The 15,134-nt window shown below is 56.0% G+C and overlaps 7 protein-coding genes across 7 annotated transcripts; 4 read left to right on the forward strand and 3 right to left on the reverse strand.

Moving 5' to 3' along the window:
• Positions 1 to 1,373: 1,373 nt before the first annotated feature.
• VAC8 (Vacuolar protein 8) lies at positions 1,374 to 3,408 on the forward strand (the record flags this gene model as incomplete). The annotated part of the gene is made up of 6 exons (XM_064804690.1): positions 1,374 to 1,416; positions 1,484 to 1,566; positions 1,657 to 1,777; positions 1,834 to 1,947; positions 1,996 to 2,991; positions 3,047 to 3,408. The coding sequence occupies 6 exons, from the start codon at positions 1,374 to 1,376 to the stop codon at positions 3,406 to 3,408; spliced, it is 1,719 nt and encodes a 572-aa protein (XP_064657460.1).
• An 815-nt stretch (positions 3,409 to 4,223) lies between these two features.
• Positions 4,224 to 6,118, forward strand: LTR77_007454 (uncharacterized protein; the record flags this gene model as incomplete). The annotated part of the gene is made up of 3 exons (XM_064804691.1): positions 4,224 to 4,391; positions 4,464 to 5,621; positions 5,948 to 6,118. The coding sequence occupies 3 exons, from the start codon at positions 4,224 to 4,226 to the stop codon at positions 6,116 to 6,118; spliced, it is 1,497 nt and encodes a 498-aa protein (XP_064657461.1).
• Positions 6,119 to 6,460: 342 nt separating this feature from the next.
• LTR77_007455 (uncharacterized protein) lies at positions 6,461 to 6,796 on the reverse strand (the record flags this gene model as incomplete). Its single annotated transcript, XM_064804692.1, has 1 exon — positions 6,461 to 6,796. The coding sequence occupies one exon, from the start codon at positions 6,794 to 6,796 to the stop codon at positions 6,461 to 6,463; it is 336 nt and encodes a 111-aa protein (XP_064657462.1).
• A 327-nt stretch (positions 6,797 to 7,123) lies between these two features.
• Positions 7,124 to 8,929, reverse strand: LTR77_007456 (uncharacterized protein; the record flags this gene model as incomplete). The annotated part of the gene is made up of 1 exon (XM_064804693.1): positions 7,124 to 8,929. One exon carries the CDS (start codon positions 8,927 to 8,929, stop codon positions 7,124 to 7,126), a length of 1,806 nt encoding a protein of 601 aa, XP_064657463.1.
• A 720-nt stretch (positions 8,930 to 9,649) lies between these two features.
• Positions 9,650 to 11,302, forward strand: LTR77_007457 (uncharacterized protein; the record flags this gene model as incomplete). The annotated part of the gene is made up of 1 exon (XM_064804694.1): positions 9,650 to 11,302. The coding sequence occupies one exon, from the start codon at positions 9,650 to 9,652 to the stop codon at positions 11,300 to 11,302; it is 1,653 nt and encodes a 550-aa protein (XP_064657464.1).
• Positions 11,303 to 11,396: 94 nt separating this feature from the next.
• Positions 11,397 to 13,377, reverse strand: LTR77_007458 (uncharacterized protein; the record flags this gene model as incomplete). Its single annotated transcript, XM_064804695.1, has 2 exons — positions 11,397 to 13,261; positions 13,368 to 13,377. The coding sequence occupies 2 exons, from the start codon at positions 13,375 to 13,377 to the stop codon at positions 11,397 to 11,399; spliced, it is 1,875 nt and encodes a 624-aa protein (XP_064657465.1).
• Positions 13,378 to 14,078: 701 nt separating this feature from the next.
• Positions 14,079 to 15,119, forward strand: PWP2_1 (U3 snoRNP protein; the record flags this gene model as incomplete). The annotated part of the gene is made up of 2 exons (XM_064804696.1): positions 14,079 to 14,132; positions 14,166 to 15,119. 2 exons carry the CDS (start codon positions 14,079 to 14,081, stop codon positions 15,117 to 15,119), a joined length of 1,008 nt encoding a protein of 335 aa, XP_064657466.1.
• Between the last annotated feature and the right edge of the window lie 15 nt (positions 15,120 to 15,134).

Genomic DNA, 15,134 nt, shown 5'->3' on the forward strand with positions numbered 1-15,134 from the left:
CGCAGCAAACACCTCGAGTCCGTCTGTACCAAGAGGTCGCCAAGTACAGCTGCGCCTCCGGGTGTGGATGCAAGCAGCATGCCCTCGCTGTCCGTACGCCATTGTCCTCTCCCGCCAAGGGTCGACGGTGGAGTCATCACCCATCTCACAGGCTCACAGCGGGTGCGAGTGGCAGCTGCAGCGACATGAGCTGATCCCTGCCCACTCCCCGCGCATCGAGACCTCCGGGCCGCAGGCGAACTACTGCGCGGTAAAAAGGCCGTCAGCGCCCCGGGCCAACTCTCGCTGTCGAAATGTGGGACACGGTACAGCTGTTCAGAAGCCACAGTGCTGCATGTCTTCGGTGTGTGGAAACAACCAGGGCAGGATCAAACACACCGCATTTGCCAGCGATACATCTTGCAATCGAGACGACCTACTGATAAGCCAGAGCTGCCCACGTGCTGGCCGATGCGAACAGTCAGGTCATGCACGTCCGACACGAATTGGTAAGAGATGAGACGGATTTGCATCTTCGGCACTGCGCTCAGCCATTCCTTGCCACTCCGTCGGGTCAGATATGACATGTTTTGGAAGAAGAGCCGACAGAACGACAATCACATGCTTGATGAGGAACGGAAATCGCTCATATCGTTGCGGTCATCGTGCAGTAGATTCTGAGGGGTGTGGTTCTGCAGGTGGTATATCGCCATGTCTATCAGTTGTGGTAATGCTGTGTCGTCGGGATGCAGAAGCAGCGGGTGCGCGATATCTGAATGCGAGCTCGTGTAATGCGGTATACGCAAAGGGTCCCGTTTGAGTCAAGTCAGAAGGGGATCTGGTAAGCTTTCGGGCTTTTAATGTTCGGTTGAGCAGGTTCATGCATGTGAACGACTGCCGCTTCGCACCACCCGGATGTTTACTCGAGGTGTTCTGTAGATGTTCGTCACGAGAGAAGTTCTGAAGTCGAGCTTTTCCTGTCTTCACTTGTACTTGTAAGGTAGTGTACATGTACGGTCCTGTCTCCGTCTCGTCGTGGTAGAGCAAGGCGGGATGTCTTGGAGATTGAGATGGTCCGAGCGGACCACGGCTTCACCTGCTGCGAGCAACGTCCATCGACGGCTCGTCCATACCGCCTGCCATGTCCTGAGCCTCTCCACGCCGTCGTGACTACTACTACACTTGCTGCACTTCTATATACTGACTCGAGCGTCCTCCAAAAGACGCGCACATCGCATCAACATAGCGGCAGCGAATAGCCAGCAGCTTATCAGAGCACCTCACCTCATGAAAGCTACCACCGCCTTGCTAGCCTGCATACCCTCCACCGGCCGATAGCGACAGCGTGCTGCGCGGCTCTGCGACCTGGTCGCTCAGGCGCCCACGCGAGCAGGATGAGTGATTTGTGCCGGAGACTCTTCTCCTCCTGCTGCGGCAGTACGTTGCTCCTCGTCCATGCAATTCTCCTCGCGCTGGCCATACTAACAGCATTCTCCCCCCATAGGTCGCTCGAAAGTAGACTACGACAATGTCCTCGCCGACTCGGAACGCGAGGCTGTGGCCGACCTCCTCAACTACCTCGAGAATGTACGATCCCTTCCCCTTCATTCGCTGCCTGGCCGGGACAAGTCAAGGCCGGAATATTTGAAGAATACATGCTGATATCAAGCACTACAGAGGGCGGAGACAGACTTCTTCTCGGGCGAGCCGCTCAATGCGCTGAGCACACTGGTCTACAGCCAGAACATCGACCTCCAGCGAAGCGCGAGCTTGACTTTTGCAGAGATTACTGAGCGTGGTAGGTGGAGGATGAAGTTTAGACTTGGAACTCGGCATTGACTGAGTATACCGCAGATGTACGACCCGTCGATCGCGCCACTCTCGAACCTATACTCTTCCTCCTCGAGAGCCCAGATATTGAGGTCCAGCGCGCTGCTTCTGCTGCGCTTGGCAACCTCGCGGTCGATGGTAAGGTATACCATCTGCTCACATGACGCCCTGCTAAATAATGGACAGGCACCAACAAAGTCCTCATCGTATCACTCGGCGGCCTCGCTCCTCTCATCCGCCAGATGAACAGCCCGAATGTTGAAGTGCAGTGCAACGCAGTCGGCTGCATTACGAACCTGGCAACACACGAAGACAACAAAGCGCGCATTGCGCGGTCAGGTGCACTGGCGCCTCTCACTCGGTTAGCGAAGAGCAAGGACATGCGAGTACAACGGAACGCTACCGGCGCCCTGCTCAACATGACTCACTCAGACGACAACCGAAATCAACTGGTATCAGCAGGCGCTATCCCCGTGCTGGTGAGCCTTTTGAGCAGCGCAGACACCGACGTCCAATACTACTGCACCACCGCTTTGAGCAACATTGCGGTGGATGCGACGAACAGAAAACGACTGGCGCAGACGGAGAGCAGGCTGGTGCAGAGCTTGGTGCACCTGATGAAGGGCCAGGCACCGAAAGTACAGTGCCAGGCTGCACTCGCGCTGCGGAATCTGGCGAGCGACGAAAAGTACCAATTGGACATCGTAAGAGCTGGAGGTCTGCCACCGTTGCTTGGGCTGCTCCAGTCAAGCTACCTACCGCTCATACTTTCGGCTGTCGCCTGCATCCGAAACATCAGCATCCACCCGATGAACGAGTCGCCGATCATAGAAGCTGGCTTTCTAAAGCCTCTGGTGGAGCTGCTCGGGACTACTGACAACGAGGAGATTCAGTGCCACGCCATCTCCACCTTGCGCAACCTCGCCGCGTCTTCGGATAAGAACAAACAGCTCGTCTTGGAGGCCGGAGCAGTGCAGAAGTGCAAAGAGCTCGTTCTCAACGTACCGCTGAGCGTGCAGTCCGAGATGACGGCAGCGATCGCAGTGCTCGCGCTCTCGGACGAGCTGAAACCGCACCTGCTGAACCTCGGCGTCTTCGACGTCCTCATCCCCCTGACCGAGAGCGAGAGCATAGAAGTGCAAGGAAACAGCGCCGCTGCGCTCGGCAACCTGAGCAGTAAAGGTTAGTCCCTACCTTTCATCACTATCCCTTTCAAGTACTGACCTAGCAGATACAGTCGGCGACTACACCCTCTTCCTCTCCTCCTGGTCTCAACCCTCGGGCGGTATCCATGGCTACCTCGCCCGCTTCCTCATCTCCGACGACCCCACCTTCCAGCACATCGCCATCTGGACGCTCCTCCAACTCCTCGAGTCCGCGGACTCGCGACTGATCGAAACCATCAACACCGCCGACGACGTCATAGGCGCGGTCAAGAGGATTTCGGAACGCGTGGTCGAGGGCGAGGATGAAGGCGAAGATGGCGAGGATGGAGAAGGCGAAGTCGTGGCGTTGGCGAAGCGGTGTTTGGAGATTGCGCAGGGCGGGGGTGAGAAGGCGGCAGCGGGGAGTTTGGGGAGTCAGAGCAGTAGGACTTAGTGGGCGTTGGTTTGGGTGCCGAGTGGGCAGTCGGCGGGGGATAGCGGGTATGGGAGTGCTTGAGCCCGCTTCTTCTCCCTCTTGCCGCGCGATCCTGGAGCGAGTCGGAATTATACGAACGACTGTGGAAAGAAGATTGGAGAGCGGGAGATTCTTCAAGCGTACACGCTATCGAGTGCGCAGCGCGCAGCAATATTTTCGCCCGCTGGGTTCTGGCGATACAGGAGAAGCAGGCGTGCGTGCGCACGGTGGGCTTGGGGTTTATCGAATGGAGCGAGCATACACGTTGTTTGTTTTGATTTGCATTAATGCGGCGAATAAGGCAGCGAGTCGGGGTCGGGGGGCGCATGATACCTTTTTGACTGATTGACGGAGAGGCGGGCTGTGTTTTTTGTTTCCCTAGGGTAGCGATAACCAGAACCAGGGGTACCGTATTTGGATCTGAGACGCTTGACAAGCGAATACGTTGAGGCGGCCTGCCTGCTTTCCGAGCTTCTTTGATTAACTGTTGTCTACTCGTTCCTCGTTGTTTGAAGTGTTTTAAAGACACTACGGGACAGCAGCAGAGCGGAAGTGCCTAGGAGGTATAACGCGTCACGTGCCGGATCCACGACCTCACCTCCTTGGCCGGCTGGCTGGCCGGGCTGTGTCTGAAACAAGCCGTCACACTGGACTGGTCACTCTCCTTATCTACTAGTCATCTACACACAGTCAGTCATTCGTTTTGGATACGGTAGTGAGGCTCTTGGAGTTTTCAAGCATGCGATAGCATCCGGACTGCCATAATTGTCGCGACAACGACAGCGACAGCGAATATGCAGCAAGGAGACCCCCTCGCCACGACTCCCGACGAAGACGTCGTGCACCCTGCAGCTGGCTCTGCAGACACGGCCAAAAAGCTCGCACGATGGCGGAGGACGGTAGGGCTAGTGATGCTGGGACTGGTGGTGTTTCTATGGACGGCGTCGAATTTCTTGGGGAGTGTATGATTCCCCCTTCCTCCCTCCCCTCCTATACTACTTCGGACCGCGTTGCTAATGTATGAGGTCTAACAGGCGATTTTGGCGGACGACACGTCCTTCAACAAGCCGTTTTTTCTGACGTATCTGAATACGTCGTTCTTCGTGCTCCCGCTTGTTCCGGCGCTTTGGCATCGGATAAGGAGGAATCCGGAGGAAGTGAGGGAGTGGTGGGAGGGGTGTCGCGCTTGGGTCAGGAATCCGATCAGGTCTATGAGGAAAGGGGACTATCGGAGTTTGCAACCGAGTAGTCCGCTGGCTACGGCGCACCATCGTTCGATGTCTGATTCCCAGGAGTTACTTCTTAGCGATCCTCGCGCGGCGACGTCTAACCCCAAAACCTACGAAGGCGAAGAAGACCGTGAAGAAGAGCCAGCGCTCACCCACCTCACCTTATCCCAAACAGCCCGCCTCGGCCTCGAATTCTGCATCCTCTGGTTCCTCGCCAACTACCTCGTCGCCGTCTCCCTCGAATACACCACCGTCGCCTCCTCCACCATCCTCACCAGCACCTCCTCCGTCTTCACCCTCGTCTTCGGCGTCCTCTTCAAAGTCGAGCTCTTCACCTGGCGCAAACTCCTCGGCATCCTCGCCTCGCTGTCCGGAATCATCCTCGTCTCCTCTGTGGATCTATCTGGTACAAGCGGGGACGCGGAGCACCGGGGTGACTTTCCTGAGAAGACGCCGAGGGAGTTATTCATCGGCAATGCGCTCGCGTTCCTCAGCGCGGGGACTTACGGGGTGTACACGGTTTTCATGAAGAAGCGCATCGACGACGAGAGCAAGATCAACATGCCGCTGTTCTTCGGCTTCGTCGGACTCGCCAACGTCTTGCTGCTCTGGCCGGGGTTCTTCCTCCTCCATTTCATCGGGTTGGAGACGTTCGAGCTTCCGCACGATAAAACGGTGCTCGCGATTATCCTGACGAACTGCGTCGCTTCGCTGCTAGCGGATATGGCATGGGCGTACGCCGTGCTGCTCACTACACCTATCGTCGTCACCGTCGGTTTGAGCCTGACGATCCCGCTCTCGTTGGTCGGGCAGATGGTGTTGAATGCGCAGACGGCTACCGCTATCTACTGGGTAGGCGCGGTGGTGGTGGTGGCGAGTTTTGTGTTTGTGAATCATGAGGAGAAGAAGGAGGAGGAGGTGGTGGTGCATCAGCAGGTACTGCAGCGTGGTGCTAGTGTTGAGGTACGTCGACGGAGCGAAAGCATAACCTAGAAGGCATACAAATATACCGGACACACGTCCCTCCCACCCTACCGCCTCCCATACCGTCGCTCGTACTCCCCCCTATCCCAATACTCCTCCTCTTCCTCCTCTTCCTGCCGCAACCTCTCCTCCCTCCTCCTGTCCCTCTCCCATTCTCTTCGTTCCTCCTCCTCCTCCATCCTCATCCTCTCCTCCTTCTCCTCCCTTAGCTGCGCCCTGAACCTCTCCTTCCTCTCTGCTTTCTCCCTGTCTTCGGCCTCCCATTTCGCTTTGAGTTTATTGTTTTCGGCTTTCATTTTCTTCAGATCGTCGTCGACGCGTTGAGCGGCTTCCTCCTGCTCCCAATTTTTCATGTTGGCGGCGTCGCGGGCTTTTTCTTCGGGGGAGGTGAGGAAGTTCGAGAGAGCTTCGCAGGCGGCGCCGAGGAGGCCTTCGGATTCGCCTTCGGTGGGCATGATGGAGAGGGGGAGAGGTGATTGGAGGGGGGAGGGGTGATTGCAGACGGGGAGGTTTTATGTTTAGAAAGCGTAGTGTGGGTGCTGGTTTTCGTAAGGACTCTCTGCGAACAAGATGGCTGGAGTAGGTAGCCTCTTCTTATACACCATCCCATCCCATCCCATCCCTACCTCGCACCGTTGCACGGACTGACGTGGCATGCGGACCATGTTGCCTGTCATTCCAAGGCAGCGGACAGTTGCCAGTACGTCATGGTCGTACTTGTACTCCCAGTGTTGGGCTAAGGCGGCCAGCGGAGTGGGAGCTTAGAATAGACTCATGTACAGAGTGGCACAGTTAGGTAGACAGTGCATACCACCCCCCTACCGCCTCCCATGCCTCGCTTCCTCCTCTCTCCTCCTCCTCCTCCCCCTACCCCTCTCCTCCTCCCTCCTCCCCTCCTCCTCCCTCCTCTCCTTCTCCTCCCTCAACTCCCCCCTCACCCTCTCCAATTCCCTCTCCCTACCCTTCCGCTCAGCCTTCTCCCGATCCTCTCGCTCCCATTTTGCTTTCAACTCTCGACTCTTCCGCTTCGCGGCTTTGAGGTCGTCGTCGACGCGTTTGGCGGCTTCGGCTTGTTTCATCTTCTCGTATTTTTTCTTGTCCGCTGGGTCGTCGGCGGCAAGGAATTTGAGGGCGTTGAGGAGGAGGCCGGGCATTGTGGGTTGTATGGGTTTTCTTGAGTTGTGGGGAATGTTTGTGGTGTTCGTTCAGAGGTTGGGGGTTGTTGGTGCTGTGTTTATGTCGTAGCTGGGCTGATTGAGTGGTCTGTTCTTTATGGAATACTGCTTATCTCAACCGTTGCACGACATGACGTGCCGATGCAGCCCTCCGCCTCCGTCTGTCATCCTGTGCACAAGCGACATCTCATGGCAGTTGGTCTGGTGCTTATCTTGTGCTTCCATGTCATATCATCCATCGTCACGTACCACCGTCCTGCCATCGCACTGACATCAGCTCCTCCCAACGCAACATCAGGTGGCCTTCTAATCTTGCTCCTGGAAGTACCACGGTTCGCGGCCAGCATACTCTTTGCCTGGAATCAGAAAGGGTGGCTTCACGAGATTGTCGAACACATCGATATCAACGATCTTCGATGTTGTCGTTTTGTGTGTCGTCACAGCCTCGTCTTCGCTTTCCGTCTCTGAATCGTCTCCAGCTACCTTCTCTTGCTTCACTACCGTCTTTCTGTCCTGCTTGGTGTGCTGGGCGATCTTCTCGTCGGACACCGGCAACAAGACACCACACTCCCAATTCCTGCAGTTCAACTTCCAAGACTTTGCCTTCTTGTCATAGACCAGCTTGCCCCATGCCGATTCGGACATGTTGGCCGATCCGACGTAAGCCCATGCCACATCCTTGCCTGGTCCTTTGGAGTCGCTCTGCTTGCCTCTGGCGTACAGAATCTTGTTGTGCGACAGCAACCCCGTCCGCGTCGATTGATAGTCCCGGAAGCACGACCTCGGAAAGCGCATCTCCTCCCACCATCTTCTGTTGATGCAGATGGTGCCAGCAGCACCGGCCTTGGAAGCCTTGACAGTTTCGTGGGTGGGGAAGTAGATTCTCATCATGTCGCGTATCTTAGGCTTAACAGCGGATGAAGCCGCCGGCCCTCCGGCCTTGGGCTTGAAGAAGTTTGCCTGTGCTTTGGACGCTGCTCCACTCGCTGCCTTGATCATGTCCACGCCTTGCGCGGCAGAGTGCATGTTCCGGAGTTGATCGTCGCTCAAGGAGCCGATTGATGATGCAGCGAAGTCAATCTGTAATCCTTCATCGGTCTGTAGATCGAGTTGGCGGACAGCTTGAGAAAGTCCTGGAAAGCCTGTGCGCCCAGCTTCATCGCCCAGATTGCTGCCACCAGCAGTGTACACGAAGGCGATGCCGTCTGCGGCACTGAAGTCGAAGTTGAGCACACCGTCTCTGACGTCTTTGTCGATGTCTTGCTTTTCGAGGAAGTAAAGCAGCTCGGAGCAGAAAGGGTTGAGCTCTCTGTCCTTTGCTGCAGACCGTTCTGCATGTCGTGGTAGATCGATCATGAAGACGCTGTTCTCCATCACGCCCGTCTCGCCCCAGTCAAAGTCTAGAAGATTGGCGGTCGGAATAGCAATGCGGAGCTTGTTTGGATGGAAGAGGAGCATAAGCTTCGAATGCATGCAGTTGATCTGACCTTCCATTGACGGGAAGCATAGTCGTAGGTAAGATCTTACATTCTCCGTCTGCTCGATCATCTGGCGACGTAGATCGTCTTCCTTTGCCTGCATGACAAAAATTAATTTGGTCTTCCCGTTCGGTGGCACCTTGAGCTTGGAGAGCACCCAGTCGGTATTCCACTGGTAAGCTGAGAGGACTGCTGTATGAAGCGTGCGAGCCTCTAAGACCTCTTCGAGCTTGACATCGTCGCCGGTGCGCTCGAAGCCGAAGGCCCAGGTCCTCTTGACAGCGCCATTAGGGTACTGGAGACGACTATGATTATTGTGGGCTGCTCCCGCGGTGTTGCCAGAGCTCTCCGTCTCTGCGTTCGAATGGCCGTTTGTCATTTTCTGGTTGGCTGCGTTTGCTGTTGCTGACTTGCGTCCTTTCTGGTCGTCGGAAACGATTGTCGAGAATGACTTTAACATCGCTCCGCTAGGCAGCGAGACGACTGACTCATCCACATCTACAGTCTCGAGCTTGACAGCTTTCCTCGCATCTCGATGACCTGGTGGTGATATCGAGCGCTCGCGCTTCCGACCCAGGCGTGCGAGCCGTTCTTCCTCCATGGTCTTGCGATCTAACCCAGCCAGTCCAGCCATGATGGTCGATTGGGTTGAGCTTCTTTATGAGTCACCTGTAGTGTGGCAGACGCTGGCCTGTCGTCTGAAAGCCAATACGCTCCCTGAGGCGTTGATGTTAGACTGCAGCAAGAGACGTGTTGATGGCCACACTCAGCCTGGCTGATGTTGGAGCACAGCACTTTGGCTTCTCCTGTGGAGTTCCACCGAAGCTCAATGAGTCTCTGAAGAGCGTGCGAACCTACCGTTGCGGTTCGAGATGGTCGACAGCGTCCTCGCCTTCCTGCAAACCGCGTCAAGGCGCGTGGCGCGTGTTGCTGGGAAGGCGTAGCCAAGAGCGGACTGGAAGCGACCAAGGCGGCTCACAACGATGAGTCTTAGGGCTGGCTCTAGGGCTGTCATCCACATGGATTTCGATAGACTGCAAGGTGAATCATATGAGTGGAAGGATGAAGACCGGAGGATTCGGAAAGCTTCCGCCTTGCGCCCTGTGGACCTGCTTCCTTCCTCATTCGGACATTCTCTGGCCACTCCACTTCCGCACATGATGTCTTTTTTTGCAATAGACAAGTCAACATATGTATGAACAGGTAATATATCTCTTGCTTTACTGGGAGGACTTCCTTCCTCTTCAACAGCCCATCTTTTCGCATACAACATCTCCCAAGATCGAGCGCTTCTATCGAGACCGGACATCTGGCGTAGCTCGTCAAAATGCCACTTGACCAGATATCAAACAATATGCCTACCGTTCCGGACGAACGAGTACTCCCTCCTCTTGGCATGACTGGCGAGCAATTTGAGGAAGCCGCTCTGTCAACCGCAAAAGGTATCGAAGAATACTTCGCTTCCTTGCCCTCTAGGAACACTTTGCCATCTGTAGCCCCTGGATATCTTCGAAAGCTCCTACCAGAATCAGCACCAAACCAAGGCGAAGCATGGACCGAGATAGAAAAGGACATCGAGCGAGCCATCATGCCTGGCATCACGCACTGGCAATCCCCGAAATACGCCGCCTTCTTCCCAGCGAGCACGACCTACCCAAGCATGTTGGGCGAGTTCTGGAGTGCGGCATTGTCTTCTCCAGCATTCAATTGGATATGCTCGCCTGTCATCACGGAGTTGGAGACGGTAGTCATGGACTGGTTTGCGAACATCCTCGCCTTGCCCGAAACATTCCTGTCAAAGACCGAAGGAGGCGGCGTGCTCCAACTCTCCGCCAGCGACACCATCGTCACCGTGATGGTCGCCGCCCGCGAACGCTATATCCGCCGGCAACTCGAGCGCGAAGGCGTCACCGACCCCGAAGAAATCGAGGACCGATCCTGCGAGATCCGCTCCAAACTCGTCGCCTTGGGCTCCGAACAATCCCACTCCAGCACCAAGAAAGCAGCCATCATCGCCGGCACCCGCTGTCGCACAATCCCCACCCACCAAAGCGACGACTACGCACTAACCGGGCCCGCTCTCCGCGCAAAAATCGAAGAACTCCACGCCAAAGGCTTACAACCCTACTACCTCACCGTCACCCTCGGCACGACCAACACCTGCGCCATCGACGCCTTCGACTCCCTCGCCGCCGTCGCAAAAGACTACCCGGACATCTGGATCCATTGCGACGCCGCCTACGCCGGCAGCGCGCTCATCCTCCCCGAATACCAGCACTTCTCCGCACAGATGGCGTTCGTGGACTCGTTCAACATGAACATGCATAAATGGCTCATGGTCAACTTCGACGCCTCGTTGCTCTACGTGCAGAAACGGCGTGATCTGACGGACACCCTCAGCATCACACCAGCCTACCTGCGCAACCAGTTCTCGGATAGCGGGTTAGTGACGGATTACCGCGACTGGCAGATCCCGCTCGGCCGCCGCTTCAGGTCGCTGAAAGTGTGGTTCGTGATCCGGACGTTTGGCGTGCAAGGGCTGCGGGCGCAGATACGACATAGTATCGCCCTTGGGGATTTCTTCGCCGACCTCGTACGGTCAAGGAGCGATTTATTCACCATCGTGGCGCCGCCGCGGTTCGCGCTGACGGTCTTTACTGTTAATCCGAGGAGGAAGGAGCCGGAGAAACTGGAGGATAATACGGGAAATGGGACGGATCCGCGGCCGTATCAGGATAGTCAGGTGTCTGTGAAGCCGGCGGCGGATAGTAAGGAGGTGGAGGAAGCGAATGAGGTTACGAAAGCGGTGTACGAGACTATCGATCAGGAGAAGGAGTTTTTCCTCACCTCGACTGTGCTGAGCGGCGTGTATGCTATCAGAGTGGTGTCCGCTAATCCGCTGGCTGAGGAGAAGTACGTGCGGCAGATCTTCGATACGCTTGTGCGGACGGCGAAGAAGGTGTTGAAGAGTAGAGACGGGAAGCAAGCGAATGGCGCAAGCCACTAGATCTTAGATGAGAAAGGGGTATATAAACAAGTCTATACAAACGCTAAAACGCTAAATCATTAAATCCATCAAAAACCCCTCAACGCAAACCTCATCACTTCGCAGGTAACTCCTGCGGCGCATTCCCAGGCAACTCCGCATGATACGACATCCCATCCACCTCATGCCACTGCTCCCGCTGCGGCACGGGTTTATACGCGCCGTACAGCTCGCTGACGGGAGGCGATTGCGCTTCGCCATCGTAATGCGCGTACGTTGGCGCAGGACCTTGCTTGTCGTCGTGGTAGCCCGGTGGGGCTGGTGCGGTCGCTGCGGCGGTGGCGTTGCGTTTGCGGCGGCGGAGGAGGAGGAAGATGATTGCGGCGATGATGGCTAGCAATGCTACTACGCCGACGACGATGCCGGCGATTGCGCCGCTGGAGAGGCCGCTGTCGTCGTTGTCGTCCTTGCCGTTGCCGTTGCCGCTACCGATGGCGTTGAGCTCGGAATCTGTGCGCAGGACAGTCCAGTGACCCTCCCATGACTGCCGGAAGAGGTCGTCGCCGGACGGTACATCTAGCGTTTGGGTGACGTCCGTGATATCGACTGGATCGTAGCCCAGCCCCTCCTTGTTCGCTCCGGGACCAGGCGCTTGCGCTAACCAGCTAACATTCGTTCCCCAGTTCGTGCCGGTGAACGTCGCTTGCATGAACGCCCGTCCAAGCAGGATAGGATATCCGTCGACTTGCGAGATCCGGGCTTCCATGATGGGGAAGTAGGGCACATCGCTGTCCAAACCGGAGATGGAGCTTTCGAGAGTCAGGTTGAGGAGCGCAAAGGGGACTTTGATGGTTTCGTTGGCGGTGTTGCCGGTTAGAGAGGGAAAGGTAAAGCCTAGGTATCCTGCGCCACCGACGATTTTCTTGTAGGATGGGTCGGAGGTTTCCCAGAGCCAGTAGCCAGCGCTCGAGTCGAATTTCACTGGCAAGTTCTCCGTGATGGCTTGGATGGATTGTTGGGGGAGGTATATGTACGGGTATTCGGGCTTGAGATAAGATTCGATCGGCTGCGTGACGCCGGCGGATTCCGGGGCCTTCAGCAGATTCTGCTTCGACTCGAATGGAAACGGGCTGCCTCCAGCTTCAACACCGATCATGATGTCCAGCAGACCAAGCTGGGAGTGTGCGTCGAACGAGAGAACGGGCCCGATGACACGGCCCCTGTCATATCCTCCAAGAATCAACGAGCCCGGGTACTTGAATTGTGCTGATCCAATATGGAGCCCATACGTATTCGACTGAGTGACATCGTCCTGATACACCGCTAGAGGTGGATTGTACTTCCTGGCAAGCGGACTGCCACCCAATCCCATAAGTCCCACCTCCGCCGGTACAGTGTTACCGTTCGGGTAGGTGACCTCGGCGATTTTACAGACGTCGACGATGGTTCCAGAGGCCACAATACCTTGAGGCAGAAGGGCGTCCATGTAGGCGGTGCTGCCATTGTAGTAGAAATAGTAGCCGGTCTTCTCATTGAGATATGTGTACCATGATGAGCCGTTGGTGTAGGCTAGCGAGTTGACTGTTCCTCCCGCTGCGCAGCTGCCGGTGGTGTCATTCTGGCACGCCTGGCTTGTAGGCACGTACAGCGCGGCGATTGTGTTGTACAGGTTGCTCGGGTACACGTTGACTGGTGAGTAGTCCTCATCCGCTGGATACTTCAGACCCAGCGAAACCGCCTGCCACGGCCCATCCGGTCCAAAGTAATCTGTGGTATTGTAGGGAATGGACAGAAACGCCCTCGAAGTCGTAGCAAAGTATAGAAGAGTCGCGAGGATAGCTGGGATACTGATGCGCCGTCGCACAGCAGACGCGGGGTTCGCCATGCCGCCGGGTCGATCTGAGATTAGATTGGGGCCCTGCGTCCCTATGTTCGTCCCGGTGGGCTGGTCGCCGGTGTCGTGCGTAGGTTCAGGCGTTCCTGGAGGCCGGACAAAGGAAAAGATACGGTATGCTGACAGAAGGAGAGAAGACAACGCACGCGCGCGAGATGAAGGTCGAGGGGAGACAGCTACTTACGCCCGGACCGTCTGCCATTTCAAACACACCACGCTAAAGCTCATTGCGGACGGCGTATAGTCGACTAAAATGGACGAAGGATGGCCTGAGGGCTTGTCGCTCAGCCGCAGCCGCCAGCCTTGCCGACTTGGACCCATTGCTGCGTCTTTGATGCCAGGCGGTTCGTCCAGTATGGGAGTACATCTCACGTTGCTGATCTGCAGATCTGGATCGGGTGTTCCTGTGAGTAATTTTGCCCTGTGTTCATTGCTGAGCGTTGCAAAGTGAATGTTCCGTTCTCAAGAGGTGTGGTGTGGTTGATGGACCCCACAAAGCGGGAGAGCCAGCCAGGCCTTCCCCTCTAAAATTAGCAGTTCTCACTTTAGCGTGGCTTGGACGTTCTCTCTTCACCTTTCACGTGATTTCGGCCCTGGCGTTCGCGAGTGTCAGTCTCAATCAGATGCGTATAGAACGCTGCTGGCGGCGTAGACGAAAGAAACAGAGGGCATGTGAGATCAAGCCTGGCGAGGTACCTCACACCCGTCGAATTACCCCCGTTCAAAACTCCACGCCGGACATCTCTAACACACATCTTCGATAAATCATCAACGAGATCGATATACCATTGAGGCTGCCAACCAATTCTCGCCGCCAGAATTTCACACCAATTCGAAGCATAAGGTGACGATGCCTTCTCTCGAAAGAAGCAGAAGCAGAAGTTGTAGAGTCTGCTAGCAAGGATGACCTCGAACTGGAACCCGGACATACGATGGCTAGAAGGCCATGGTGAAGAAGTCACCGCAGTCGCCTTCTCCCCCGATTTACAGGTACTCGCATCGGCGTCATGGGATCGGACTATCAGGCTGTGGGATGTGATAACAGGTGAAAAGCTACAGAAAATTGAGGAACATGACAGCGAAGTCACAGCCCTGGTCTTTTCGCGCGACGGGCAACTTCTTGCATCGGCGTCCGGGGACAGGACGGTCAGGCTGTGGGATTATCGTACTAAACCAGCAGGAGAGATACTGAAGCTCGAAGGGCATGATAAAGAGATTACAGCTATAGCTTTCTCTCCTGACGGGCAGCTACTTGCATCCGTGCCCTGGGATGCGGTTCAACCATGGAACACAACAACAGGAGAAAGGATGCAGAAGCTCGAAGGTGGTGGTAAAGAAGTTGGACCTTTGGCTTTCTCCCCTAACGGGAAGGTGCTCGCAGCCGCTCCCTGGGACGCCGTTCAGTTGTGGGACATTGCCACGGGCAGAGAGATGCACAAGCTCCAACACAGGTGGCCGGTCAGGGCTATCGCGTTCTCTCCTGACGGACGTACACTTGCGACCGGAGTCAATGACGATATAATCCGGCTGTGGGACGTGACGACAGGCGAAGAAGGACGGAAGCTCAAAGGGCACCAGCTTGCTGTTAGGGCTGTAGCGTTTTCCCCCAACGGCCAGCTACTTGCCTCAGCATCTGAGGATGAAACAATCCGGCTGTGGAACGTTACAACAGGCGAATCGACGCCATCGTTCAAAGGTCACAGGGAAGGGCTTACGGCTGTTACCTTTTCTCCTAACGGCCGAGTGCTCGTGTCGTGGTTGTGGGATCAAGAAATTAGGCTATGGAAGGCGACCACTGGCGAAGAGATACAAAAGATCGAAGGGTACGGAGGAATTACGGCTGTAGCGACTGTAGTATTCTCTTCCGACGGCCAGGTGCTTATAGCTACGTGTGATGACAAGGCGATCATGCTATGGAAGGCGACGATAGACGAAGAGATGTAGAACTTCGAAAGCACG

Source organism: Saxophila tyrrhenica, assembly GCF_035928015.1.
Source record: "Saxophila tyrrhenica strain CCFEE 5935 chromosome Unknown scaffold_11, whole genome shotgun sequence".
NCBI lineage: Eukaryota > Fungi > Ascomycota > Dothideomycetes > Mycosphaerellales > Extremaceae > Saxophila > Saxophila tyrrhenica.